At 53.2% G+C, this 22,952-nt stretch overlaps 6 protein-coding genes across 6 annotated transcripts; 4 read left to right on the forward strand and 2 right to left on the reverse strand.

Annotated features, from left to right (window-relative positions):
• Positions 1–2,168: 2,168 nt before the first annotated feature.
• Positions 2,169–5,717, forward strand: BO82DRAFT_279612 (dDENN domain protein; the record flags this gene model as incomplete). Its single annotated transcript, XM_025631268.1, has 4 exons — positions 2,169–2,814; positions 2,876–5,206; positions 5,262–5,516; positions 5,578–5,717. The coding sequence occupies 4 exons, from the start codon at positions 2,169–2,171 to the stop codon at positions 5,715–5,717; spliced, it is 3,372 nt and encodes a 1,123-aa protein (XP_025493675.1).
• Positions 5,718–8,033: 2,316 nt separating this feature from the next.
• Positions 8,034–10,577, forward strand: BO82DRAFT_306656 (type I 3-dehydroquinate dehydratase). The gene has a single exon (XM_025632260.1). It carries the CDS (start codon positions 8,470–8,472, stop codon positions 10,543–10,545), a length of 2,076 nt encoding a protein of 691 aa, XP_025493676.1. The 5' UTR covers positions 8,034–8,469; the 3' UTR covers positions 10,546–10,577.
• Positions 10,578–11,369: 792 nt separating this feature from the next.
• BO82DRAFT_41859 (transcription factor domain-containing protein) lies at positions 11,370–14,560 on the forward strand. Its single transcript, XM_025640078.1, has 6 exons — positions 11,370–11,690; positions 11,763–11,829; positions 12,007–12,415; positions 12,473–12,636; positions 12,688–13,702; positions 13,762–14,560. The coding sequence occupies exons 1-6, from the start codon at positions 11,592–11,594 to the stop codon at positions 14,282–14,284; spliced, it is 2,277 nt and encodes a 758-aa protein (XP_025493677.1). The 5' UTR covers positions 11,370–11,591; the 3' UTR covers positions 14,285–14,560.
• A 176-nt stretch (positions 14,561–14,736) lies between these two features.
• On the forward strand, positions 14,737–16,568 carry BO82DRAFT_352887 (uncharacterized protein). The gene has a single exon (XM_025634815.1). It carries the CDS (start codon positions 14,993–14,995, stop codon positions 16,133–16,135), a length of 1,143 nt encoding a protein of 380 aa, XP_025493678.1. The 5' UTR covers positions 14,737–14,992; the 3' UTR covers positions 16,136–16,568.
• A 132-nt stretch (positions 16,569–16,700) lies between these two features.
• On the reverse strand, positions 16,701–19,927 carry BO82DRAFT_41875 (putative pH signal transduction protein PalA). Its single transcript, XM_025640086.1, has 7 exons — positions 19,856–19,927; positions 19,564–19,801; positions 19,389–19,443; positions 18,413–19,307; positions 17,790–18,364; positions 17,333–17,735; positions 16,701–17,257 (listed from the first exon to the last, which is right to left on the reverse strand). The coding sequence occupies exons 1-7, from the start codon at positions 19,861–19,863 to the stop codon at positions 16,828–16,830; spliced, it is 2,604 nt and encodes an 867-aa protein (XP_025493679.1). The 5' UTR covers positions 19,864–19,927; the 3' UTR covers positions 16,701–16,827.
• A 321-nt stretch (positions 19,928–20,248) lies between these two features.
• On the reverse strand, positions 20,249–21,601 carry BO82DRAFT_279619 (putative mitochondrial carrier protein; the record flags this gene model as incomplete). Its single annotated transcript, XM_025631269.1, has 6 exons — positions 20,249–20,452; positions 20,503–20,840; positions 20,895–21,113; positions 21,177–21,250; positions 21,313–21,347; positions 21,419–21,601. 6 exons carry the CDS (start codon positions 21,599–21,601, stop codon positions 20,249–20,251), a joined length of 1,053 nt encoding a protein of 350 aa, XP_025493680.1.
• Between the last annotated feature and the right edge of the window lie 1,351 nt (positions 21,602–22,952).

Genomic DNA, 22,952 nt, shown 5'->3' on the forward strand with positions numbered 1-22,952 from the left:
AAAGATCAGCTTTCGTCAGCAGAGCATACCTACGCGCGCGTGTCCCTAGTTTCAACCTGAACCATTCATTCAACGCTCAAACGTCCTCGGTCGGGATTTGAGGGATGAGGTCGCATAGTCCTGTAACAATGGGAGGAAATCCAATTGCCTCTCAGTCTCATATTGGCTCCCTCCATAGTCTCTGCTAAAGTGCAAGAGGTAATGATCGTGGTTCCCATGGTTGTCTCGAACAGTAGTTCTCACTCCATCTGGCCGCGGACCATTGAGGAGCAGAGAGTAGCCAGTGAGCCAAGCACTAAGTGTGCGACAGGCTCCACAGGGTCCGGCGATTGATATGCTACCGTCCCTGTGTGTCTTCCCCCTCTCCCTCCCTCACAGATGGATGGTCGAGAATTTGGAGGGGGAATCACTGTGCGTTTGGCAGCATGAGTCTTCGGCCGCAAGTCGGTGCCTACCTTGTGTCCTCGTTTTGTGTTCTTGTTTGACAAGCAATCATCCGCAAGCACTTTGTAGACCATGGGATTCAATTTACATAGTAGATGCGGTCCAGGTTCGTAGGAAGAAGGCGGGACCCGGCCCAGGTAACACCGCTGATGCCGGTAGGTGGTTGGAGAGATTGATGCAGCCAACCATGCACACTTGCAGTAGTTCCCAACTGTGCTCGGCCAGTCACAGTCCGGGTGTACAAGAGGATCTTCCACCGACTCGTCGTCTTGCCGTTCCAGTGTAGGTAGCCTGCACGTTTATTTGCATCATGGATGCTTTTTTTCCTTTTTCTTTCTTGGTTCTGTTTTTCTTCTATTTTTTTTTGTTTCTGGTCGGTTGTCTCTTCATTACCCCTGGTTCGTTCATATGAGTGCCTGATATTAATTGTCATTCATCAACCGGAGGGGTAAATTGTGAATTTGTGTGGACGCAGCGGGAGGGAGGGTGATCAATTACATTGGGGAAGGAAAGTAGAAAGTGGATTGGTCATAGATAGATAGAGAGACAGATATAAAAATATCTAGTATAGATCCCAAAGCCGCGGCAAGAATGCATTGCACTTATCCAGCACCAGACTATACCGCGCAAGCAAACACTCTGGTTGTGGTTTTTCTGATGTATTATTGTAAGTTCGTAAGTTCGTACGTAGGAGGAGGGGAGGTGGAGGGGGAAGAGGAAACAGACGGGGAAACGGTCTGGCTGGGATTAGGCTTGAAGTAACCCAGTACTGCTCCGTACAGTTACTAACGTTAGTTAACCCCCCCCCTTCCTCCCTCCCTTCCTTCCAGACGTTGTCTAGTTTACGCAACCATCCGTCTACACTGCATAGTTTAAGACCTAATTAGCTTGTACTAATCTACTACGAGTTTACCTACGACGACTAAAGTATTATTATTACTAGGTGCAGTACTAACTTAGTCCACGGTAACTAACTAGTACAATCTCCTAGAAGGGTAAAGGGAACAAAAAAAAAGTTGGAAGGCAGCAGAAACAAAGAGGGAATTATACTTGAATAATTCTTTTTTCCCTTCTTCTATATTATCCTCTAAATAATATCAGCAGATAGATACCAGAAAAAAATTAGAAAAACATAAATAAAATGGAAATCAAAACTTTACCTTTTTTTGTACCCTTAATTTTTCTAATTTCCCTCAAGAAAAAGCACAGAAGAGACACCTGTCAAAGCATTCCTCCTTTTTCCAGTTTGTCCAATTCTCTTTCCTCCCCTCTTGGCCCCCTCACCTGCCCGCTCCTCCTCCTCACTCCACTAACCCGGTAACTCCTTTTTCTTTTCTGTCAATGCATAGATCAACGCTCTCTTTTCTCACTCTCTGAACGCTCACCACCACTTTTCTTTCTTTTCCCCCTCCCTTCGCCCTCTTGCGTCTATTCGGCGCTCGAGTTGCTCCAGGCTCCTATCTATCCCCAGCCTTCGTACCGTTCATTCAGGCGACAGCGTCGCAATCCCGAACATATGCGTTCTAGCTACTCCGACCTTCACTGCTTGTTTATTCCGAAGCCCCCTAGTTACTGAACTGAAGGGACAAGGGGGGAGCCTACTAATCAATTTTCCCCATTGATGCCCGTGGGACGGCAAATACACCTCAGGATTAGTGTTTCACTCCATGCTGTGACGAAGTCGACGATTCGTGACGATTGATGATTACAACCTTTCCGACAAAATGCCATTTTCTTCCTCTTCCTCACCCTCGTCCTCTACGTCGGAGGCGTCTATCACCCCGCTCGCAGATTATTTTTGGATAGCTGGAGTGGATGGAACAGAGGTCCTCGAGACTTATCGCAAATTAGGGGATGATTACCGAGCCAACTGTGCCACCTCGCCCGGCCCCGCCGTCACGGATACTATCGAAGAAGATGCGGATGCGGAAGAGGCCCATGATCCTCGCCTGGACAGTCTTTCCCGTCCTATCTCCATGGCGGGGAATCGCAACTCGGTCCAACGGGTACCCACGCGCTCGGGCGAGGCTGATGCGAACGAGAACGGCTCCCACAGCAACCGGAGCAGTATGACGATCAAAGGCAACCAATCTCCTCGCGGCTCCTCTTTCCTGGGAGATTTCGACTTTGACAAAGCGCTGTGGAAATTCGCGTCCGAGAGAGAGTCCTTTTTATCTGATCTCAATGTGAGTGCGGGTGCTATCACTCCGTCGACGCGCCCGCGGTCTAGGTTACGCACGCAGAAAATCGTCTCGGAGGAAGGCTCGCAGCCGACAGGCTTGATTCGTTCTAGCATTGGCAGCGTACGGCGACACATGGCTTTTCGAGATATGAACAGCATGAAGCGGCAACCGTCAATCGCTCGTCAAGGTTGGTGATGGCCAATCGGGGTGTTTAACGTTAAGAATTCGCTGACAGCAGTCTATTGCAGCCTCAATTAGAACCTCGCGACGCTTGAGCAACTACAATTCCGTCATCCCGGTTCCCCAGCCGCTAGAGATCTCTCCCACCATGCATCCGCTGAAGCGACGGTTTGAGCCGGTTCTGCTTGATCGGTACCCCACACAGGGCATGTCTGATGAATTGAAACTGCGAGGCAACTTCCCCGACTACGTTCCGATGTTCGCATTCCCGAACGATATCAATATTGTTTCTTCCGATCAAAGGCCGCGATCTACATGGCACGGGTTTGTCATGACCACCGATAACGGCTCGCGCTTGCATGCTATATGCCTCATCATCTGGATTCCACTCAATCAGAAAGCTGCAGACGAGCTGGAGAAGCGCTGCGAGGAATGGCGGAAAGAGAATATGACGGACGAGGAACGAGAGCTTGCCGCGAGCTTGGGCGAGAGACTAGCAAGCGAGCGTGCCAAACTCTCCCGACTCCTGGCTCAACTCCCCACTGTCCCGTCAGGATCAGAATCACGAGAACAATTGGAAGACGAGATTAGTGCGGTGGAGGAGAAGATTGGTCTGATGACTGACCTCCTGCGACCGGTGCGGCATGGTGCGGCATCGAAAATCGAAGGGTTGACTGATGGGGATACCGGCTTTTGGATTCCCCGCGCCTACGGCATTCTTGGTCGAGAAGAGAATATGACGAGTTTTTGGAAGGAGTGGCTGAAGGCTATTGTCGTCCCAATGACGGATGGAGGCATCCAGCGCATCCCACCTAGTTCTCCTCGAATGGGTGTCTGGCAACCATTGGAACGATATGTGATGAATCTGTGCACAGAAGCATTCAGTCCAAACTCGTCCAAAACACAAGTAGAGTTGAACGTTCGAGAGTTGCGTCTTTTCGCCCGCAAAGAGGCTTCCAACGAGCTACCAGGCTCTCGCAACACCGATATTTACGCCCTTTTCCGCGCCCTCTCGTTGGCCAATATCGTGATTCTCCTTGAATACGCTCTGACTGAGTCGCGCATCATCTTCTTGTCATCTCACACCTCAATGCTCTACTTGGCGACTAAGGCGTTGGTGGATCTGCTGTTTCCCATCCCGTGGTCAGGAGTGTTGATCCCAGTGCTTCCCGCCCGTCTGATCCAGGCTCTTGAAGCGCCTTGCCCCTATATTGTGGGTATTGAACGGCGTTACGAGAAGGTCGAATTACCATCCGATGATTTCGTTCTGGTAGATCTCGATGCCGACCTCATCGAGAGCACGGTCCAGCCAACCCCACTACCCCGTCATCAGCGCAGGAAGCTCCTGTCGTTGTTGCAGCTGGCCGCGCCTCATCACAGCCGATGTGGGGTTCCGACCGGACCGCCCGCCTATGCCGTTGAGACATATCCATTCGACGCGTTCATGTCGGAGAACTCTTCTATCTTCACTTCGAAAGCCCAGTCCACGTACTTAGCCAAGTACGTCAGCTTAAACTCCAGTGCTTTTGGTCAGAATTCCGTGGCTCCGGGATCATACCAGCCATTGATCTTCAACGCCTATCTCCATGCCCGCTATGAACAGGCTGTATCCAGGGGTTATTCTTCCAAGGGCTCTGACCGACCGGGCACCGGGTCGACGTACAAGACTGGCTCACCACCATCTCCCAGAGATAGCTCACCTACATCGGGACATTTCCCAGCGTCGTCTACAGGCCCGGGGTCGCGAAATGACTCAGGAAGTACCCTGCAGGCTTCCTTGCGCGAGAAACGCTCCGGTCACTTTGATGCAGCGTCTCGACGAAGCTCCTCGTTTGGCATGGAGATGCGCCCTGGTGTTCCTCGTCGACCAAGCGCTCCCTTCATTGGTCATGCGTCGAACTTGTCGGTGACTACTCTGAATACCGATTATAACTCCGGGTCAACTTACGCGCCGTCGGTATACGCTCAGTCTACGGTTGCTGCATCCACCATCGTTCCCACGACTGCGGCACAGCCTGTTCACAATGCCGAGGGCACATGTTGGGTGGAAGGACACTGCTTGCAGGTACAACCCTGGGACGAAAAAGCTGTTTGTGCTATTTGTGATGATCGGGCTGAGGATGGTATGTACAAGTGTAGCGCCTGCAAGGTTGTAGTGCACAGCCGGTGTGCTCTTCAAATATGCCTAGTGTGTCCAGCAGCCTTTCATCCTGAACAAGTTCGTGCCGCATTCGTCAGATGTTTCGCCAGTTTGTTTTATACATACAAGAAGTTCCTACAGCCTGCTTCGGGAGATAAGAAGAAGGCTGGATTGATCTATAGCTTCAATATGGAAGCATTCATGAAGAGTTTACCAGGGGAACACGCAGAATACATTGCAGTACTGCAACAAACGCAAGGTAAGCGAGGGTTGGCCCGATATACAATCCTACACAGTTACTTACGTGCCGCTAGGTTTCAATGAGTTCATTGGTGACCGAGAAAGAGCCGATCCGAAATCTCGAGATCCCCGAATGGCCCTCTTCGATGAGATTATTCTATCTAAGCGCAATAGGGGTCGCTCATCGATTTTCTCCGGCCGCAGTACGACGGACTTTTTATCTGACACTTCCAACCACCTTTGGAGGACAGCCAGTGCCACCTCGTTTGCAGGGGGCAGCCGGAGTCAAAACGCTCTTTCGGGAGATTATACACGCGTCGTAATGCGAGGTTGGCCGCCCATTTCTCCTGCAAGTTATTCAAAGCTAACATCTTTATGCCATGTGATAAGCCCCAGCCAAGCTTGATACCAGTTTGATGAAAGAACCCCGCATGGTTCACGGAGCGCCCCGGGTGTCGAAGACGGCAAATAATGCGCGCAGAAAACCTCTCCCTAAACTCATGAATGGGCTCGCAATCTCCCCTCCATGAAGTCACCACTTCACATTGGTGGAGTGTCCCTTCCGGAGGACAACAGGATGGTGCATCACGCTTGTGTGACACCAGTCTGTCAAGCATTCCTCCGCTGAATACGTCCGTGCTGGGGTGCATACGCAGTGTGGAGATGGTGAAATGATTCCCCTCCCCTTTCCCGACATAGCTGCAATCAAGGAAGAGCACAAGTCTTAACTGGCTGTCGAGTTCACATGAAACACTTGTTCCATGGTGTCTTCCACGTCAGCAAAACTCATGCTCGCCGATGATTGCGATGAACACGGGCCACCATTGTAATAGCCTGCCAATGTTGGATTCCCCACGATCGGTCTTCTTCTCCTAAAGGTCATACCCTCAGTCCCTGACTCCATCGCGCCTATACATCACCGCTATCCCGTCCACCCGCGCAGCCAAAACGGGGCTCTTGAGCCTCTGACCTGTGCAATCATCATCTATGATTTCCTGGGCTTCTTTGGTCATCTAATAATACACTGGTAAGCTCGCAAGGATCTAGCATTTTTCCTGGAGCATACAAGATACATTGTCATATGCATTAATGTACACTACACATACCTACTACACTTACACCCCCAGTGACACATACCCATACATACATTGTGCCCTCATAGGTGGGTGCCTTGAATATGGCCCTATCCGACCGGCCTTGACATCGTTTCTTTCCCTTCTTCTGTGTCGGTTCGCTGTACTTTTGTCATCTGGGCGATGGTGTCTTGCTTTCTTACTTACAATACCCCATTTTGAACGGTTTGTATTCACGGCTGTCCTCTTAGTCAACACGGTCACGCTCTTGCGCACCGTACTGGGCGATTCTCACAACCCATTGGTGGATTTAGTCGTCTTGTTACATACCTTCCTGCACCAGATTAATCGTTCTACCGTCCGGTTTTGGGACGATCTACTATGTTGCTTCGTTGATTAAAGCTGTGGGTCATCCAGACCCGGGTAACTTTAGTTCTACGTGTCATGTTGTAGTCCACACCCGGCGGGAGGGAGGGTAGTTAGGGCTGGGTTTCGCAGGGTCGAGGAGAGCGGACGGCTGCCGGAAGGTTCGGGGGTGTCTTATTTACCCTGCCAATATGCGCCCGGCCGTAAAAGGGACTGGCGGTTTTGGGTGGTTACAGTATCAGGGGCGTCGGCAGATGAAGTCAACCGCCACGCCGACGTGTGTCAACATTTGAGTCTGGGTACGACGCTGCAGTAGCATCTGGATCCGGGGCTCCGGGCAGGCGCGGGTGAATGCAGACCGACCAACAGTAGGTAGGCAAGATAAGACTATTGGCGGCCAATTCCCTCGTATCGTATCCCTGAGTAAACGGAACACAAAAAAAGCTCTCCAGGAGCGGTGGATCAGGCTACCCGTGGCGACTGGGTCCAGGGTCGAAATAAGAGGGGTCTTAGTTAGGAGGGGAGGGGAGGCGAATCGCGTCTTGGACATGTTAAGTGACCATTGGGAGAGGGGCCACTGTCCTAACTCCGATGCATACTAGGTAGGAAATGAGCAATGTGGTAGATTATTCTGGAGAGGAATTTCTAGGATGCATATCAGCCAATAGGACTGGGGTAACTGTGACAGTGAGTCGTACCTAGGTAGTATCCCCAAGTGCAAGCCTTGATACAAAAGATTGGAGAGGATTGGGGTCAGAGTTGTAAGGAGGGTAAGGTAGTAAGATAGTAAGGACTTACAATTGCTGCCAGGCTGTGCGGCATTGTAGCAGTGGGCTGTATGTTCAGTATGAACTGTATGCTCAGTATGGACTGTATGCTCAGTATGGACTGTATGTCCAGTATGGACTGTATGTCCAGTATGGACTGTATGTCCAGTATGCACACACGGCGTGGGCAGACCAGACAGTGATTGGCGGAGAAATGGCGTCCGCTGCCCCCCGGCCGGTGGAGGCAGAATTCCGGGGAAATTCACCCGGCTTTCCCACTGCTTACTTTCTTTCCCCATCTTTTTCCTTTGTCTGTCTCTGTCTGATCTCCAGGCTTTCTTTCTAGTCTGGCCCACCAGATTACTAGTAGGAAGTAGTCTACGAGGTACCGTCCCGACTACCGCCCCAATATTGCCTTTTCTTCCCTCATATCTCCTCCCCACCCTCAACCCTCCTTCTCTCTTTTCATTGTATCTTTCTCTCCTCCTCCTCTTCCTCTTCCTCTTCCTCTCCTTCTTTCTTCTCCCCTCCTCTTCCTCTTTTTTCCGATCCTCCTGGCAAATGTCGTTTCCCCCCCTCCTGGCTTCTTCCCGCTTTTACCCTTGGTTCTTGCTCGTCCTCCCGCGCTGTTCGCTCACCTCCTCCTCCTCCTCCTCCTCCTCCTCCTCCTCTACCTCTACATCCGATCCTCTCCCTTCCCATCTCTTGATTGTCTACCAGAGCTGTAGCTAGTGGGCAGTAGGAATCGGCCATCTATCATCCTGCATCCCGTGCCCATCAATCACAACCACCATCATCCCATTCGACACTCAAAGGCGGATGAGATAGGTTGTCTACAACGCTCGTTACACTCGGATTGTGCCAAATAGTCTAGTGTTCCTCCCAACAGCGTGTGGCTGGCCAAGGGTTTTACTGATGCGACTGCCTGTCTCGCATTCCTGATCAGTTTCCTATTTCTCCTTCCGACCTACTCTGTCATCCTATCGCGCCTGTAACCGCCGGCCGGGATAGTATCGAACAATCTTCGTTACCGCAACCAAGTATGAAAACGGGCAGCGGACTGCGTATGCGATGAGATGATGCAGACTGCCTTACAACAGCCCGTGGGGATGACGCTATTGGCGGATGCCGCCACGTCCCTCACGGCTCTCAAAGGTTCAACGTCAATTGCGGTTTCTGCTTCCCCGACTCCAAGCGCACCTCCGGAGTCGGCTCGGACTGTGGTTACTCTGTTTACCCCTGGACAAGAGGGCATAGTGCAGGTTATCGCGGAAATCCTGGGCAAACCATGGACGACGGAAACCTCCTTATCCGCTCTGGGGAGGGGCAGCAGCGCAGTGGTTGTCGGCGTCCTAGCTACCAAAGATCTGGCCCGAGACTTGCAAGAGGGCGATCACGCGGCCTGGATCCTCGTCAACACGCATTGTGTCGATGACGGCTCTTTCCCGGAGGAAGCACTGAGCGACTGTTGTCATTATGAGTTCCTATACTCACTCCGGAGCCCGTTCTTTCGGCGGGATCTGACCCGGTTTCTCTCATTGATTCTGGGCCAGACTCGTCCCCATGAGGATCTCAAGACCAAAAACCGGACGAATTTCATCTCCACAACTTTCCCCGATGTCCATGCTGCGTTGCCAAACCTGGACATTCTCTCGGTTGGTTCAGATGCGGTGGAGATTCGTGTTGACTTGCTGGTGGACCCCACAACTCCTCGCTCAGGCACTACGAGTGCAGTGCCGAGCTTACAGTATGTTGGGCAGCAGTTGATGTTACTGCGGCAGCATACAGAACTGCCCATAATTTTCACCACTCGCTGTACGAAAGAAAATGGCAAGTTCCCAATGGATGACCCACAATTATTCTACCGCTATCTCCGCCGTGCCATTCAATGGGGGGTAGAATACATCGACGTGGAGTTATGGTTGCCGGAGTCTATTCGCCAACGGTTGGCGGCGGAGAAGGGCAACAGCATCATCATGTCAGCCTTTCATGATTTCTCGGGGACGTGGAAGTGGACGTCCCCCGAAGCCCTACGAATATTCGCGCAAAGCGCCCAGTACGCGGATATCGTCAAGATGATTGCGATGGTCACGACGATCGAGGCCAATTACGAGCTTGAATTTTTCAGGTCGGAAGTTCGCAAGACTCACGGGGCGTTTCCCCTTCTGTCGGCGGTCAATATGGGCCAGTTGGGTCAGCTGTCGCGAGCCCTAAATACCGTATTCTCGCCCATCACGCACCCATTGCTGCCGATGATTGCGGCCCCGGGCCAGTTGACCGCGGCGGAGATCAATGAGGCACTCCACATCATGGGCCAGCTACCGAAGCGCGATCTGTATGCGATTGGGTCGTTTCGCTCGACGCCCCAGTCCATGTTTATGGAGAAGTGTTTCAACGAGCTGAGTCTTCCCCACACTTTGACCTCAATCGATCGCGGACCAATGGGCTCATTCGAGCGGGTGCTCACCCAGGCCACCTTTGGAGGAGCGTCGGTGCATCCACCAATCCCGAGCGGTACCGGGAGCATTCCGGCCGTGAGCGAGGCGGCGCGAGCGATCGGGCTAGTAGACACGATTGTGGCAGGCCCTCAAGGCCCGCAGAGATCGTTGGTGGGAGAGAACGCGACATGGAAGGGCATTCGCGCCACTCTAACTCGGGACTACGTGCCGTCGGCATACCGCGGCCGAACCGCAATCCTCTTGGCGGCCAGCGAGAGCGAGGCATCGGCAGCCATCTATGCCCTGCGCAGCTTAGGAGTGGGTGCGATCCACACAGTGGGCTTCCGAGCCCGAGGCCCCTTGGCAGCGGGGCTTGAGCCCTTCACATCCATTCAATCGGTCAAACGGGTTGAACAGCCGTTTGTGATGGTATCCGCGCTACCTCCGGAGAAGTCGTTGCTAGTACAGCCACTGCTGCGACATTACCGGACCAGTGGGCACTCGTCACCCCCCTCTACTCGAGGCAAAGTCTATCTCGACTTGACCCGTGGGGAGCGTACGGGCGACCCTGTCAATGTAGCTGTGAAAGCCGGATGGACGGCATATGGAATAGAAGACGTGGATGCGTGGACGACGGTGGAGACGCTGCGCTTGCTGGTGGGCCAGAATGTGCCATTTGACTTTGTGCGGATGGCTTCAGGACGGGTGTTCTGAATTTGGTTTCCTTGGCTTTTTTTTTTTTTTTTCCCTCTTTTTTTCTCCCTTCTTCTCTCTCCTCCACGTCCTTATACCTTTTCGGTTGTTTGGTTCTTGGAGACGAACGAGGAGAAGGGAACCCGGGGTTGATATATACACTGATTTGGGTCAGGAGTTCGCGCGGTGTAGATTGTATGTATTTTTTTTTTCAATTCTGAACCAGCCAGTCAACGGCGGTCGGCATGAATGACATGAAACAAGACCGCATCTCTCGTTGGGGCTTAGGGAGAGGGGAAAGGGCGGAGAAAGCGAGAAAGAAAAGGCAAGGATCTACAGTGGATTCCGGGGTAAGTGGGAGCTGCAGGATGAAGTACAGTACGTATAACGGCCATCTTGTATGTATAGTAACTAGTACTCCTAGTAGTTATAAGTTAGATGTGCAATATCGTAGTCACCGGACGGGAATCCGTGCTGGAAGCGGGAAAATTCCGGGGGATAACAATGTTGGCAGTGGTTTTACCCCTGCAGCGTTCCCAGCTTTCCCAGCTTTCCATGTTTCCTGCTTTCTTCTTCCCCCTCTTATTTCTTTTCGTCAGCCTGTTGACTGGTTCTGCAACTGAATCAGAGTGCAGTGACTGACAATGCTTCTGATTGCTTAACTTAGCCCTACCCCCCCCGCATCAATTCCTTTTCCCATTTCCCTTTTCTTTGTTCTCTTTTCCCCCTCCATCTGCCCCCCGCTAAGCCTTTTTGACCCTTAGGTTCCCCACTGGGTTTCTCCGCGTTTGCAGAGCAGCCAATAAATCCGGGGGTGCTGCTGGGCTTCTTCTTCTCTCTTTTCCCTTCTTTCTCTCGCCTTGTCTCTGTCGGTCTCTTTCCCTCTCTCTCTCTCTCTCACTCACTCTCTCTCTTTTTCTTTTGGGAATCTCTCTATTACTTTACCTACTACTATCGGTGATCAACGATTACCGTCTACTCTCCTCCTCTTTGACTATCTAACTGATCTGATTTCGCTACTTCCCCCCCTTTCTTCTCTTCTCTCTATTCATGTTATAGAGAATGCCATGTCCCGCCCCCAGGTCAGCATCGACCGTCTCACACCCCGACGTGTTAACGTTGAGCCCCGCGAATCGATGAACTGTAAATCCTGTCGGAAGCGCAAGGTAAAATAAATCCCGACCTGCACAAAATTCCCCGCTGACGACCTGCCTTTCGCCCTTTTTTACTCGATTCAGATCAAATGCAACCGTCTGCGCCCCAGCTGTGAAGCCTGCAAGGTCTTCCAGTGTCCATGCATCTACGGTTCGTTGCTTGCCTGTTCTTCTGTATCATTCTTGATGTTTGGTTTGGTTTTATTTTGTTTTGATTGTCCGTCTGGTCCCGATCAGGCCATATGTGCACCCGCCGAGGTGTCTCCCTAATTCTTGTTTCTTCCTCATTTTCCACTGCAAGTACAACGCTTACAATTTTTCCTTTCAGATGCTGTCCCCAAGAAACGCGGACCCAAGACGGATGTCTTGGAGGCTCTGCTGAAGCGTGTCGACGGGCTTGAGAAACGTCTGCAGGAGGATTCTCCAATTTCGCCTGTCTCGTCCGTCTCGCCCATCAAGTCGGTCGAGCAACAGCAGCAACAGCAACAGCAACAGCAACAGCAACGACCGCAACCCCCGCCGTTGTTACCCCCAGCCTCGGTGGCCTTTCCGCAGCCCCCACCACCGCAGAGTTATGGACTCCCACCTCGGTTACCCGACGCCATGCTCGACACTTATTTTTCTCGTCTGCATGGTAAGCCTTACTGGATTTTAGACGAAGCCCAAACCCGACAGCGCCATCAATTGGGTCAATTGCCTGTTCATTTGTCTATGGCTATCTACGCCTTGACGTCACGGTATTTGCGGTCTCCCTCCCTCTATGCTGGAGCCTTCGCACTAAATCAGTCTTGCAGCTATACCAATCCCAGCCCGGTCCTCGGCAGTCAGGACTATGCGCGACAAGCTCGCCGGCTGGTGGACATTGATGACCCCTCGATTGACGGCACCCAGACACTCTTGTTGCTCTCCCAAACCTTTTTCGCCCACGGCTGTGGGAAAACAGCCTACATGGTACTCTGTGAGTCGATTCCAATTCCGGTCAAAGGGCCGAGACTAATTTATTTGTCAGCAAATGCGGTGGCTATGGCCTTGGCCCTGGACTTGTATCGCGAGGTCTCCGCTCCAACCCTGCCCGCCTCCGAACGCGAGATGCGCCGTCGCCTGTTTTGGACCGTCTACACCATGGACCGCTTCCTGACTTGTGGCTCCAAGCGGCCGTGCCTTATTGCAGATCACTCGATTGCACTGCGGCTACCGGGCGCTGGCTCGGAGACTGGAGAAAGCTTCAATCCTGTCGGCCCTAACATCCACTATTCTCCCGACCGGCGCAAGGGCCCTGGGGGCCCAACTTTGCTGGTTGACATTACGCGTATACTAGGCGTCACTCATCGGTATTTGGCGGCGGGAGGTGTCAAAGGCGACTCCCATTTTCCCTGGCATGCATTGTCCAATTTGTCCAAGATCCGACAGGAGCTGGACCTATGGGCCGCCGGCACGCAGGATCTCTTTACCTCAATCGAAACACTTTTCGGCCACCCGGAGAGTACACTATTACTGCTGAGCAAGCTGATCTACCATCTAGTGCACTGCCTGCTTTACCGTCCCTTCCTTCCCATTGACTTGGTAGAACTGCGCGGCACCGGCCAGCATCAATCCTGGCAAATTGAGGCGACCACGCTCTGTTTCTCGCACGCCAATGCAATCGCAGAGCTAGTTGAATTGGCCCGACACGCTCCACGTATTGAATGGCCATCACTCGTGGCGTACTGTGTCTGTACCGCCGGTACGGTGCATGTACACGGCGTGCACTACCACGGACGTGAGGGCGAGGTGTTTGCGTCCAGCGCCGACTTCCTGAATCGTGAGATGCATCAGTTGGCCTGGCTGCGGCAGTATTGGGCCGGGGTGCAGCATCAACGGGAAATGCTACAGCGCATCGCAACCTGTCATGCGGACTTGGTACGCACAATGGCAGCCCGCCCGGTCCGGTTTGCGCCTGTCTTTCACCTCGAAGACTTCTTCGACCGGTACCCAGGCTTGGCTGTTGAGAGCGGACACGTGCGGTTGGTGGATGGAGATGAGACGTAAGCATTGACCCGAACCGCTTGGCTGAAAGAATCAAATTGCTAACCTGCTTTCACAGCCTCCCTCTCCTTGATCGACAGGACTTCCCTGGCGGGCTCATCTATCCTGCTACGGCGACGCTCCCTTCCCAAGGACGGCCATCGATAAGCTTCCAGTCGTCGCAGGCGTCTCCACCGTGGGGCCCCGGGCCCGACTTGACTCTTCCGGAAACCAGTCTGGGATTTTCTCCCGGAGTTAGCAACTCTCCGGCAGCGTTCTTGTCCGAATCTTCCTTCACTGCTCCGACACCACCGGCCCAACCACAGTACGCGACGTTCCCATTCGAGGCCACGCCTGGCGCCCCGGCATTGACACCAGACGCACCCTCTCAAGGCAGCTCTGGCACTGTCACTGGAGGCGGGGCCGGAACCAGCGACGGGGAGAAAGATCCATTCCTTAGTCTGTTGGAGCAATTAGCAGAGAATGAGAATTCTCAGGGCGGGCCCAGTGAACTGGACTTCTTCCTAGGCGAGGGATTGGACTCGGTCCGCGTGCCCGATGATCATTTGATGGACCCAAACAGCCTGCCCGAACCTGAGTGAAAGCCGATGATGGATCTGCAATTTCGCTCACCTCCTTATCTGATAACGGATCTGGATATCTTCCCGAACCTTATGAGAATACCGCAAACAGATACCCGGGATCATGATATCATACCACGTGACTCTCAAGGGGGCCGGTTCTGGGAGGGCATAAGCCGTGATGATGCGGAGAACAACCTCCCAACATTCTTGCTTTGATTATCATGATTTCATTAAGAAAACATGGATTTCCGCATCGATGCCCTCGCTACCGCCAATAGCTGGGTTCAAGGTTCGCCGACGCGACCGTATACCGGCATCGTCAGCCTGTACATGGCCGATCAGCTGTCCGCTGAGACGACTGCGCGGGAAATCGTCAGCGTGATCAACGAGTTGTATTATGGCGGAGACAGCGGGCTAGTCGGTATGCCATCTTGGACCTAATGATAATAACTTATTGATACCCTGGTAGAGGAGGGTCTTATCGACCTGTGGCGGACAATCGCGCACACTTCTAAGACGCTGGAGCGATCGATATGTATCCGACAGCCAGTTCGGAATGAATCAGAGCCAATGATTAGCAGCGATTCGCCGACAACGCCTACAGCTACGCAGCCCACAACACAATCAGACCGGTCATACTACCCACCCACCCCGGCGCAACGTAAACTCCTTACCCTTCTCAAAGCCATCAGAACCTTTCCCACGACCGACCCCATGCCTGGTACAATGGCCGGAACCAGCTATCAACACCACCCCTCCTTATCGCCCTACCTCGGTGCTACTGTCTTCTCCTCGTCGTCATCATACTATGGGTCATCCTTGAGTAGCAACCACAGTGACTGGAGTGGCATGCTCGCTGATGACGCGGAAACGCGAATCGAGTGTAAGAGGGGTATTTGCTGGGCCGCTCTGCCATATTTCCGTGAGGTCATTGCAGAGATATTCCAGGAGGATGCACCGGGAGATTGGTTTCGCCGACCATCGCAATCGCGGCACACCGCACCTGCACCTGCTAGTACGGAGTCACAGTCGATAACACCACTTCCTACTGCGAAGTGGCCTGAAGTACTAACAGGCGCGGAGCCCTCACCTCATTTCTATTCCACTCACAATCCTATTCCTGGTCAGCTCGAAAAGCCCCCGCCAAAAGTCGGCTTCGAGCCTTCCGAAAGTGAAGCCTGGCTCAACCTCACCTCGTTTCTGGCATTCATGAGCAAAGAGTCCATCCTAGAGACCTTGGACGGCGTCGGCCTCGTCATGATGGGATCTGTGCTGGGCAATGAGGGAAAGGCTCTCTCAGCTTCTGCTTCTGGGATCGGCAGCCATTCTCACGGCCAAGGTGTGGATTGTCCCCCTTATCCTCAGACTCAACCTGATAGCTTCACTGGCTGCATCGTCACCAAACCGTGTCTCGACCTTTACATCTCGGCCGCAGCCATCTGGGCCGTTATCACAGGCGAGGATATATGGAAGCGCAGAGGAGAAGATGCGGGGAACGAGTTCGTGGTGGGACTGTCATTAAACGATGATGGCAGGACCGGTGACCCAACCATGTTGAAGAGGACTGCCTCCATGTCGCTGGGGAGTAGCAGCAGCACAACAGGCGCCACTGCGACCATGTCTGGTGGCCCGTCAGGCCTGGCACCCACCACACCCGCAAGCAAAGAAGCCAGGGCTATCCGTAAAGCTAAGGCCGAAGAGCGCACCCCGCGAGACGGCAAGGATGCTATCTCCCGCCGGGCGTGGGACGCGTGGATCGGCCGCCTTCGGGCGGCCAGCTGTCGGGAGGACCTGGCAGCGTCGACTAGGTCAATCGCTGCAGAGGCGGCGGACGTGATGTTGAGAGCTTGTGCGTCGTTGGATACATAATCTCCCTATATACTATAAATATTCACCAAGTGGGAAGGAGCCCAACTCGTCAGTCACATGGTCGGGAAAAATAATGGAATAATCATACATAGATGCTCCAGCAGAGCTTCCATCATTTGAGTAATCTCTCTGTTTAGCCGTGGGCGATTAACCAGATTGGGTGATTCCGTAGGATCAAAGCACACTGCCACCGCGCTTCGTTCCTTTGAAAGTCCAGAGCCGGACAAGCTGAGTAACCGAATTGGCTGATTGGATTGGATGTGTCATGTTAACGGCGGTAGTTCCAAGACCACGAGAGGAGGGACTGCGTTTCCGTGGCTTCCCCGAACCCGGAACCCGGAAGCCAAGATCAAGCCTGTTGAACACGCCATTTGGATGAACTGCGTCGGACTTTCTGGTCTTATTTCGTTGACAAAAAGCAGTTTCCACTACCCGCATCCTGAATAAAAGAGTATGGTTATAATATATAGCTCTATCTATAATTACCAAGCCACAAGAATAGGGGGGGGAGGTGGTAACCCATGCCACCCACGTAACAGTATATAGAGCATATAAGTGACACTCCCCAGTACATAACGGATATCGATCAGAAAAGTATCGGGGATAGGGAACCCGGCAATGAACTCTTAAGGAAGCCTCGCTATGAACAGAATCGACAAGTTTCACAATGTGAGAAAATGAGACGTGTCTGTCTAGGAGAACTTCACCCCTTTACTGGGATCCCACGTCCCGCCTGCTCCGCCGGCGGCGCCGAACCGAATCCCCATTTCCGGCGTCCACATGCCCGGCGTCATCGGAGGTCGCGCGTTGGCCCGCGTCGGCTGCGGGGCGGTCATGGGTTCCGCGCGGGGCGGCGCTTGCGGTTGCGGTTGCGGTTGTTGCGGGGTCGTCGGAACGGCTACGGCGATGGGCGGCTGCGGAGCGGGGGCGGTGTATGCTGCCCGGGACTGCTGCTGCACCGGTACAGGTGCTGCTACTACTGGGTCGTATGCCTGCTGTGCAGTCTGGCTATAGTGTTGGGTGGTCGGGGCCGTAGATGTATATGATGGCTGCTGCTGCTGCTGTTGGCGAATGGGTGGGGAGATGTTCAGTGTGGCCATTGCGGCAGCACTGGAGATGTCACTATGCAGGCGGTTGGCTCAATTCGTAAGGAAGGAGGACTGATTCTGTGTGAGGGGGGGGGAAGAGGCTGCTCACGCTTCGATCTGACTGGCTTCCATCCTCCGCTTGTGCACAAAGGCCTTGCAATCGTCGCGAAATCGTCCTACGATCTTGGCCAGGTCGTTGTAGAATTTGCGCCCGACTTCGATGTTGGATATGATCTCCTTGTACTTCAGGTATCCGTTCTCCAGTTCCTGCAGGGCACGTTCCCTCTCCTTTGTCGACGCATCGCCCGTATGTGCGCGGGAGAAGGCCCGGTTGGCCTCGCAGATGCGTGATGCGAGCTCGTCCTGCTCCTGCTGTTCCTCGGCTACCATTTGCAGGTCGGTGTCATACAGGCGGAGCTGTTCCTCGAAAAGATCCTCAAATTGGCTCGCCTGAATGGGCTGCATGGGAAACTCGCGTTCCAAGCGTGCAGTCTCCTTGGTCAGTGCTCGGCCTGCTGGGTGGTTAGTTCTGAATTGTTGGCAATGTGTACACCGGATCTACTCACTGATATCATCCGCCCGCGCCTTGTCCTTGAGAGCCTGCACCTGTCGCTTACGGCGGCTTTCTAGCCGGTTTACCTCGCTCAAGCATCCACGCAATCGCGCCACCTCCCGCTCAACCTCGGGCGGAATCGCGGCCCTGCGACTGCTGGGAACGTACATTTCGAGGTCCCGGTTTGTGCCGGTCAGCACGCGGAAGACCGCCTCCGAGCCTTTCAGCTTCTGTTCCACAAGGTTATCGCTACTTTGAGCTGACGTGAAGTACCCTTCAATCTCTCGGGACGTTGTGTAGAGCTTGGAAGCTGCTTCTTCGGACGACGCACGTGCCCACCGGTCAGTGCCGTACCTGCGGCGTGATGCATCATCTTCTGCTTTCTCGGCGGTAAGAAGCTCCACTCCTTCCGTGTATACTGCTCTGTCGTTGCCCTTGACCTTGGCCGTATCCTCAAGAGACCTACGCAACCGGTAGAGACCATCCTGCTGACGCATCTCCTCTGCGTGAGAGACCAAGGTCGGGGGTAGTCCCAGCGGCTTTTCGAGTGCTTGTAGGGAGCCTGGGAGGTTGAGGGATGAAAGCAGACTGATTTGTCAGTAGGCTGGTCCTTATCAGAGCCTTCGAGGCACTTACTCTCGCAATTTGTCCGTCATAGTCTCTAGTTCTCCGATAATTCTCTCATTGACCAATCTATCCCTCCGATCGGAGTAGATGCTAGCAGCGATATGCACTGCGTAAGGCACCAACTTCGTGAATAGAGGCTGGCCGAGAGGCCCGTTCTCCCCAAGCATTGAGACGGCATCTGTCACCTGCGACGGCGCTTTCGCGGCCACCATACACGCGCGATCGATCAGTCTCAGCTCCGACTTGGGCGGCACGGGATTCAAGTAGATGATATCATTATCCTTCTCCGCGCGCTTTAGATCCTCGGTGACGCGGCTCTTGAGGCCCTGCAGATCCCCCAGCACCGTGCGGTTGATCCAACGAGACTCCTTGAGCGCCTCGTTCACGCAAAGCTCACTGTCCCTCAGCCGCGCCACCTCCTCACCATACTTGCGTTTCTCCAGGCAGTCCAACGACTGCCGGTACTGCGCCGCGGCCGCAAAGTGATGGTGCTTGGCGGTCATATGATGAATCCACTCCGGACTGATCGCATTCGACTTGACCGCATGGTCGCCCGCGTCGGCGTAGAAATCCGAGACCTTGGCGGCCAGTCGAGCAATCGAGGCGTCCTTCAGCCCGTCTTTCACGGCCTTCTGCCAGAAACATTCCTGCGCTTGCGCGAGGAGAAGCTGTTCGAGGCTCTGAAGAGTCATCTCGTCCATGTCTTCCGGCGGAGATGTGCGGAGATCAGGCAGAATATCGCATCGGAGGTGCACCAGAACGCCCGCCGCTTGGCAGAGGTAGTTGCATGCCTGCTTGAGTCCGTCCGCAGTGGTTCGGTTCACGGAGAATGCGAGCTGCGAGTACAAGGCTGCGAGATTGTACATGATGTTGGCGAGTTCGAATCTGAGGTTGTTTTGCGAGACTATAAAGTGGCCCAACGGTATTAGCTTGAAGGGGGTTCTCTCTTGCCAGGGACTCCGAGCGGTTCGGCTTTCTAACGTACTTGGTCTCGAGGTATTGAATCCAAAGGCCGGGTACCATGGGAATTCCACGCCAACCTGCGGGAGTTCGAGCAATTAGCACCACTTCGTCTTTTGGTTCCGCTGATCTCTCATGCAGGAGGGGCACTTTGATATCTGTCTGTCTCCAGAAAAAGGCATGAGCGGACATTGGCTTACATCGACTGGAAATTTGCCGCCAAGCCACTTCAGCTGCGCCGCGTAGGTGACCAGCCGGCTGATTCCGCTGACATGTGCCTCCTGGACATTGATTGCTTCGCTCCGTAGCCGGTCGATGATCAGGAGATCCTCGGCGAACATATCCGGACGCTGGTCATATTTCGAGGAGATGTACTGCGTAATGGCATCGTTGAGGGAGACGGGGTGCGACCGCCGAAATGGGACCTGGAGAATATTACTGTATCACAGTTAGCAGACTCCAGGGAAGGTTGAGAAGATTGAAATCACATACGATGCCATCGTGTCCTTTGATTGAGCGCACGCAGGCGAGTGAGAACGGTCGGCCGATGGCGGGGAAGTTTTGTTGACAGAAAAGCCCAATTCTGACCCCCGCCGGGGCAACGCATGACGTTTTAGTTGAATGCCTCAGTGCCTGAGGCATAAACGCCCCGTCAGGTACACTGTTCCATCTATCATATAAAAAGCACGTAGATATCAACATAATTCATTCTGTATTTGTGGCTTGTAGCTCATGCCATTATGTACTTGGAGAAGGATCATAACAAAAATTCCGACCATATACGCCCAACAATACACACACACACACACACACACACACACACACACACACACACACACATGTACTGTACGCATTGCACCCGGTCAGTGAGCCTTTCATCATACACTAGTCCAGCTCGTTTATCCTCATCTTGATATACTCAAAGATACTCAGGAGGATCATATTATTGACCCCCGTCCGTATCAATATAATCGAAAGTCCCTTGTACATGCTCGATTTGGCTACGGCGGCCGTTGCCTCGCCCACCTCCTTTGATTTTCCGAGCAGAACACTCTGTGCACGGGTTTTCCGCGTGTCAAGTGGATAGGTCTACTTCAGTTAGCTGGGAAGCTGGGATCAAGTGCTGGACAAAATCTTACGCAGAACCAAGGGACGGTGCTGCATATTGCACCCGCAATCATGGGCGCCCCGAACGGAGACTTGTCAGGGCCCAGCTCCTTCGCTGCAAGTTGTTTGACGGTTTCATAGACGGTGAAATAGAGACCAGAGCCGAGCGTGTCCCGCATAGCGTGAAGATGAAACCCCGTGTACAACCCGCGGATCCCATACCGCTGGATGATCTGTTTGATGGCCTCTACCGTTCCCAGGCGTGGTTTCCTGCGAAGAGAAGGATCATTGACTGCGTTAGGGGCGGCCTGTGCACGGTTCGAAACCAAGACCGAGGTCTGGACCACATTTTTGGCGAGCTCAAAGGGGCCTATCGCACATCAGCGGGCAGAATTCCTGCTAATAATCCAAAGCGACAGCTTACAGGCTAGGGGTGAGGTTATAAGGCCAGCAACGAGGCCGGCAGCGGTGAAGGTGAACAGCGTCGACACAGTGGGGCTACTGCCTGGCTGATTATACATCGCCAGTGGCGAATCCCCGGTCATTCTCTCAATGAAATCGGAGATTCGATGCTTGGCCGCGTTGTACGTTGTAAAATTAACCACTCGGACCGCCGTAACGCTTGCTAGAGGTGGCAGGGCTCCTGAGATTCGACATTTACATTAATGCTTTGTCGCGCAGAATCCAAGGGGCGATGTCGACCTACCAGCAACGTAACCGCGGGGTCCTTCGGTACGCCACAGGTAGCGGACGCATTGGAAGACATTCTTGAAATTATGTCTGCATCGAATCTATCAGCAAGGAACCTCGACCATCTCGTCCAACGAGCGAATCGCACTCACGTCTGCATACGAGTTTTGACGTTTTCCAATGGAGTCTACGCCAGCCGTTCGCACCTCCGGTCAGCTCATTCCATAGCTCCTTCGCTTCTGCTTGGTGTTGACCTACCACGGCGAGGGTGGCACAAACTGTCGAAGTCGCCGAGGCCACCTGGGTTTTGTACCTCTTGAGCACTCTATTTCGCTTGGCTTCGTCCATAAGCCAGGGACTTCGATTCGACATGGCTAGGGGAGGAGATTTCGAGGGGGTCGGGGTAAAGGGTGCATGTTCAGCGCGTTTGTCTAGAGTCATGCCTGAAGGTATCCCATCTGCGGCAGATGAAGAGGCCTCTTTGGTTGTGTATGTTCAGTTCGAATGGTTGTGCTTGTAGGCAGGTCGACAGGAACAAGCAGGCTGGGGAACCCTATGGAACGCAAAGCGGTCTCTCAGCGCGCGAGCAGACCGTTCAGCGTCCCACACTTATCCATGAAGCAGATACCGACAGCCTCCTGAACGATTTTCTTTCACGGCTGAAAGAACGGAGGTTGTAATGTATTTCGACGGCGGTCAGTGGAGGAGATAGCACCAGCACACAGCTACCGGAGCTACTGGGTTGCTAATGAATGTTTCTCTGGGTCGAAAAGACGACGTCCAGCTCGATAGCGCACTGGTCGGTCGCGAATGAAAGATTGAAGTCAGGATTCAATTTCTCTTTCCACCGACTGGGACCTTGCACTGTTGTCCAGGAATACCTGTTGAGGATGCAGAAGGGTGAGCCACTACTTCCAACGCGCGCCAGTCCTCACATATTCTAGGAGGGATTAAAGTCTCATCCGCGAGACGACAAGCTCCACGTACCTGTGCGGAACAACTGCGACGCAGTGGGGTGGCAGCCGAAGGCCAGAGTCGGGAAGACAATGGACTGTGCGGATGGCAGGGAAGAAGAATCAGGTCGAAGAAGAATGGAAGGAAGTTTACAGTCGAGACTAAAAAGAGAGAGTGGGAGCGAGTCGACAACCATCACGACAGACAGACCGATCGATGGGGGTACCAGAAAATCGCTTAACCAGTGGGTGAGCAGCAGTGGTACTTTGTTGGGTTAGTTTCAGCAGTTAACTTTAGTGGGCCTAGTTGGGTTTTAGTTGTTTGACTAAGTTGATGCATAGACAGCATACACATACACAGTAGTTACTCGTAACTTCAGTCCTTCGAGTAATTTGGGAGAGCATGGATTGAGCATTAATCAATTCATTCATTATTGTGGACTGTGGGGGTCTGGGTGGAAAGCCACTGCGCCCACTGGATGACTGGATGAATGGATGACTGGATGACTGCCCAGTGGATCACTGGAACAGGCTTAGTGGGGGTCCCCATCCAGTGACGTCGTCGTGAGGCATCCAGTGCAACTCTGCAAAGCGTCGAAATATGTGATACTCACTCAGTATGAGTACGGTGATTAGGTGATTAGATTACTCCCTAAGTATTGTTGCTGCATCCGTTGAGTTCAATGGAAAAACGGTTAGGAAGATGGGGATGACCATCCAATTGACTGGGGTGCCTCTTTTCCATCTATTTGCTTAGCCAAACGATATCATTTGAGTCCCCCCTCGTGGGTCCGTTGATCTTCTACTTATACATACTCGTACGATGTATTTCTTTCTCT

The sequence above is a fragment of the Aspergillus uvarum genome, assembly GCF_003184745.1.
Source record: "Aspergillus uvarum CBS 121591 unplaced genomic scaffold BO82scaffold_16, whole genome shotgun sequence".
In the NCBI taxonomy this organism is placed as follows: Eukaryota; Fungi; Ascomycota; class Eurotiomycetes; order Eurotiales; family Aspergillaceae; genus Aspergillus; species Aspergillus uvarum.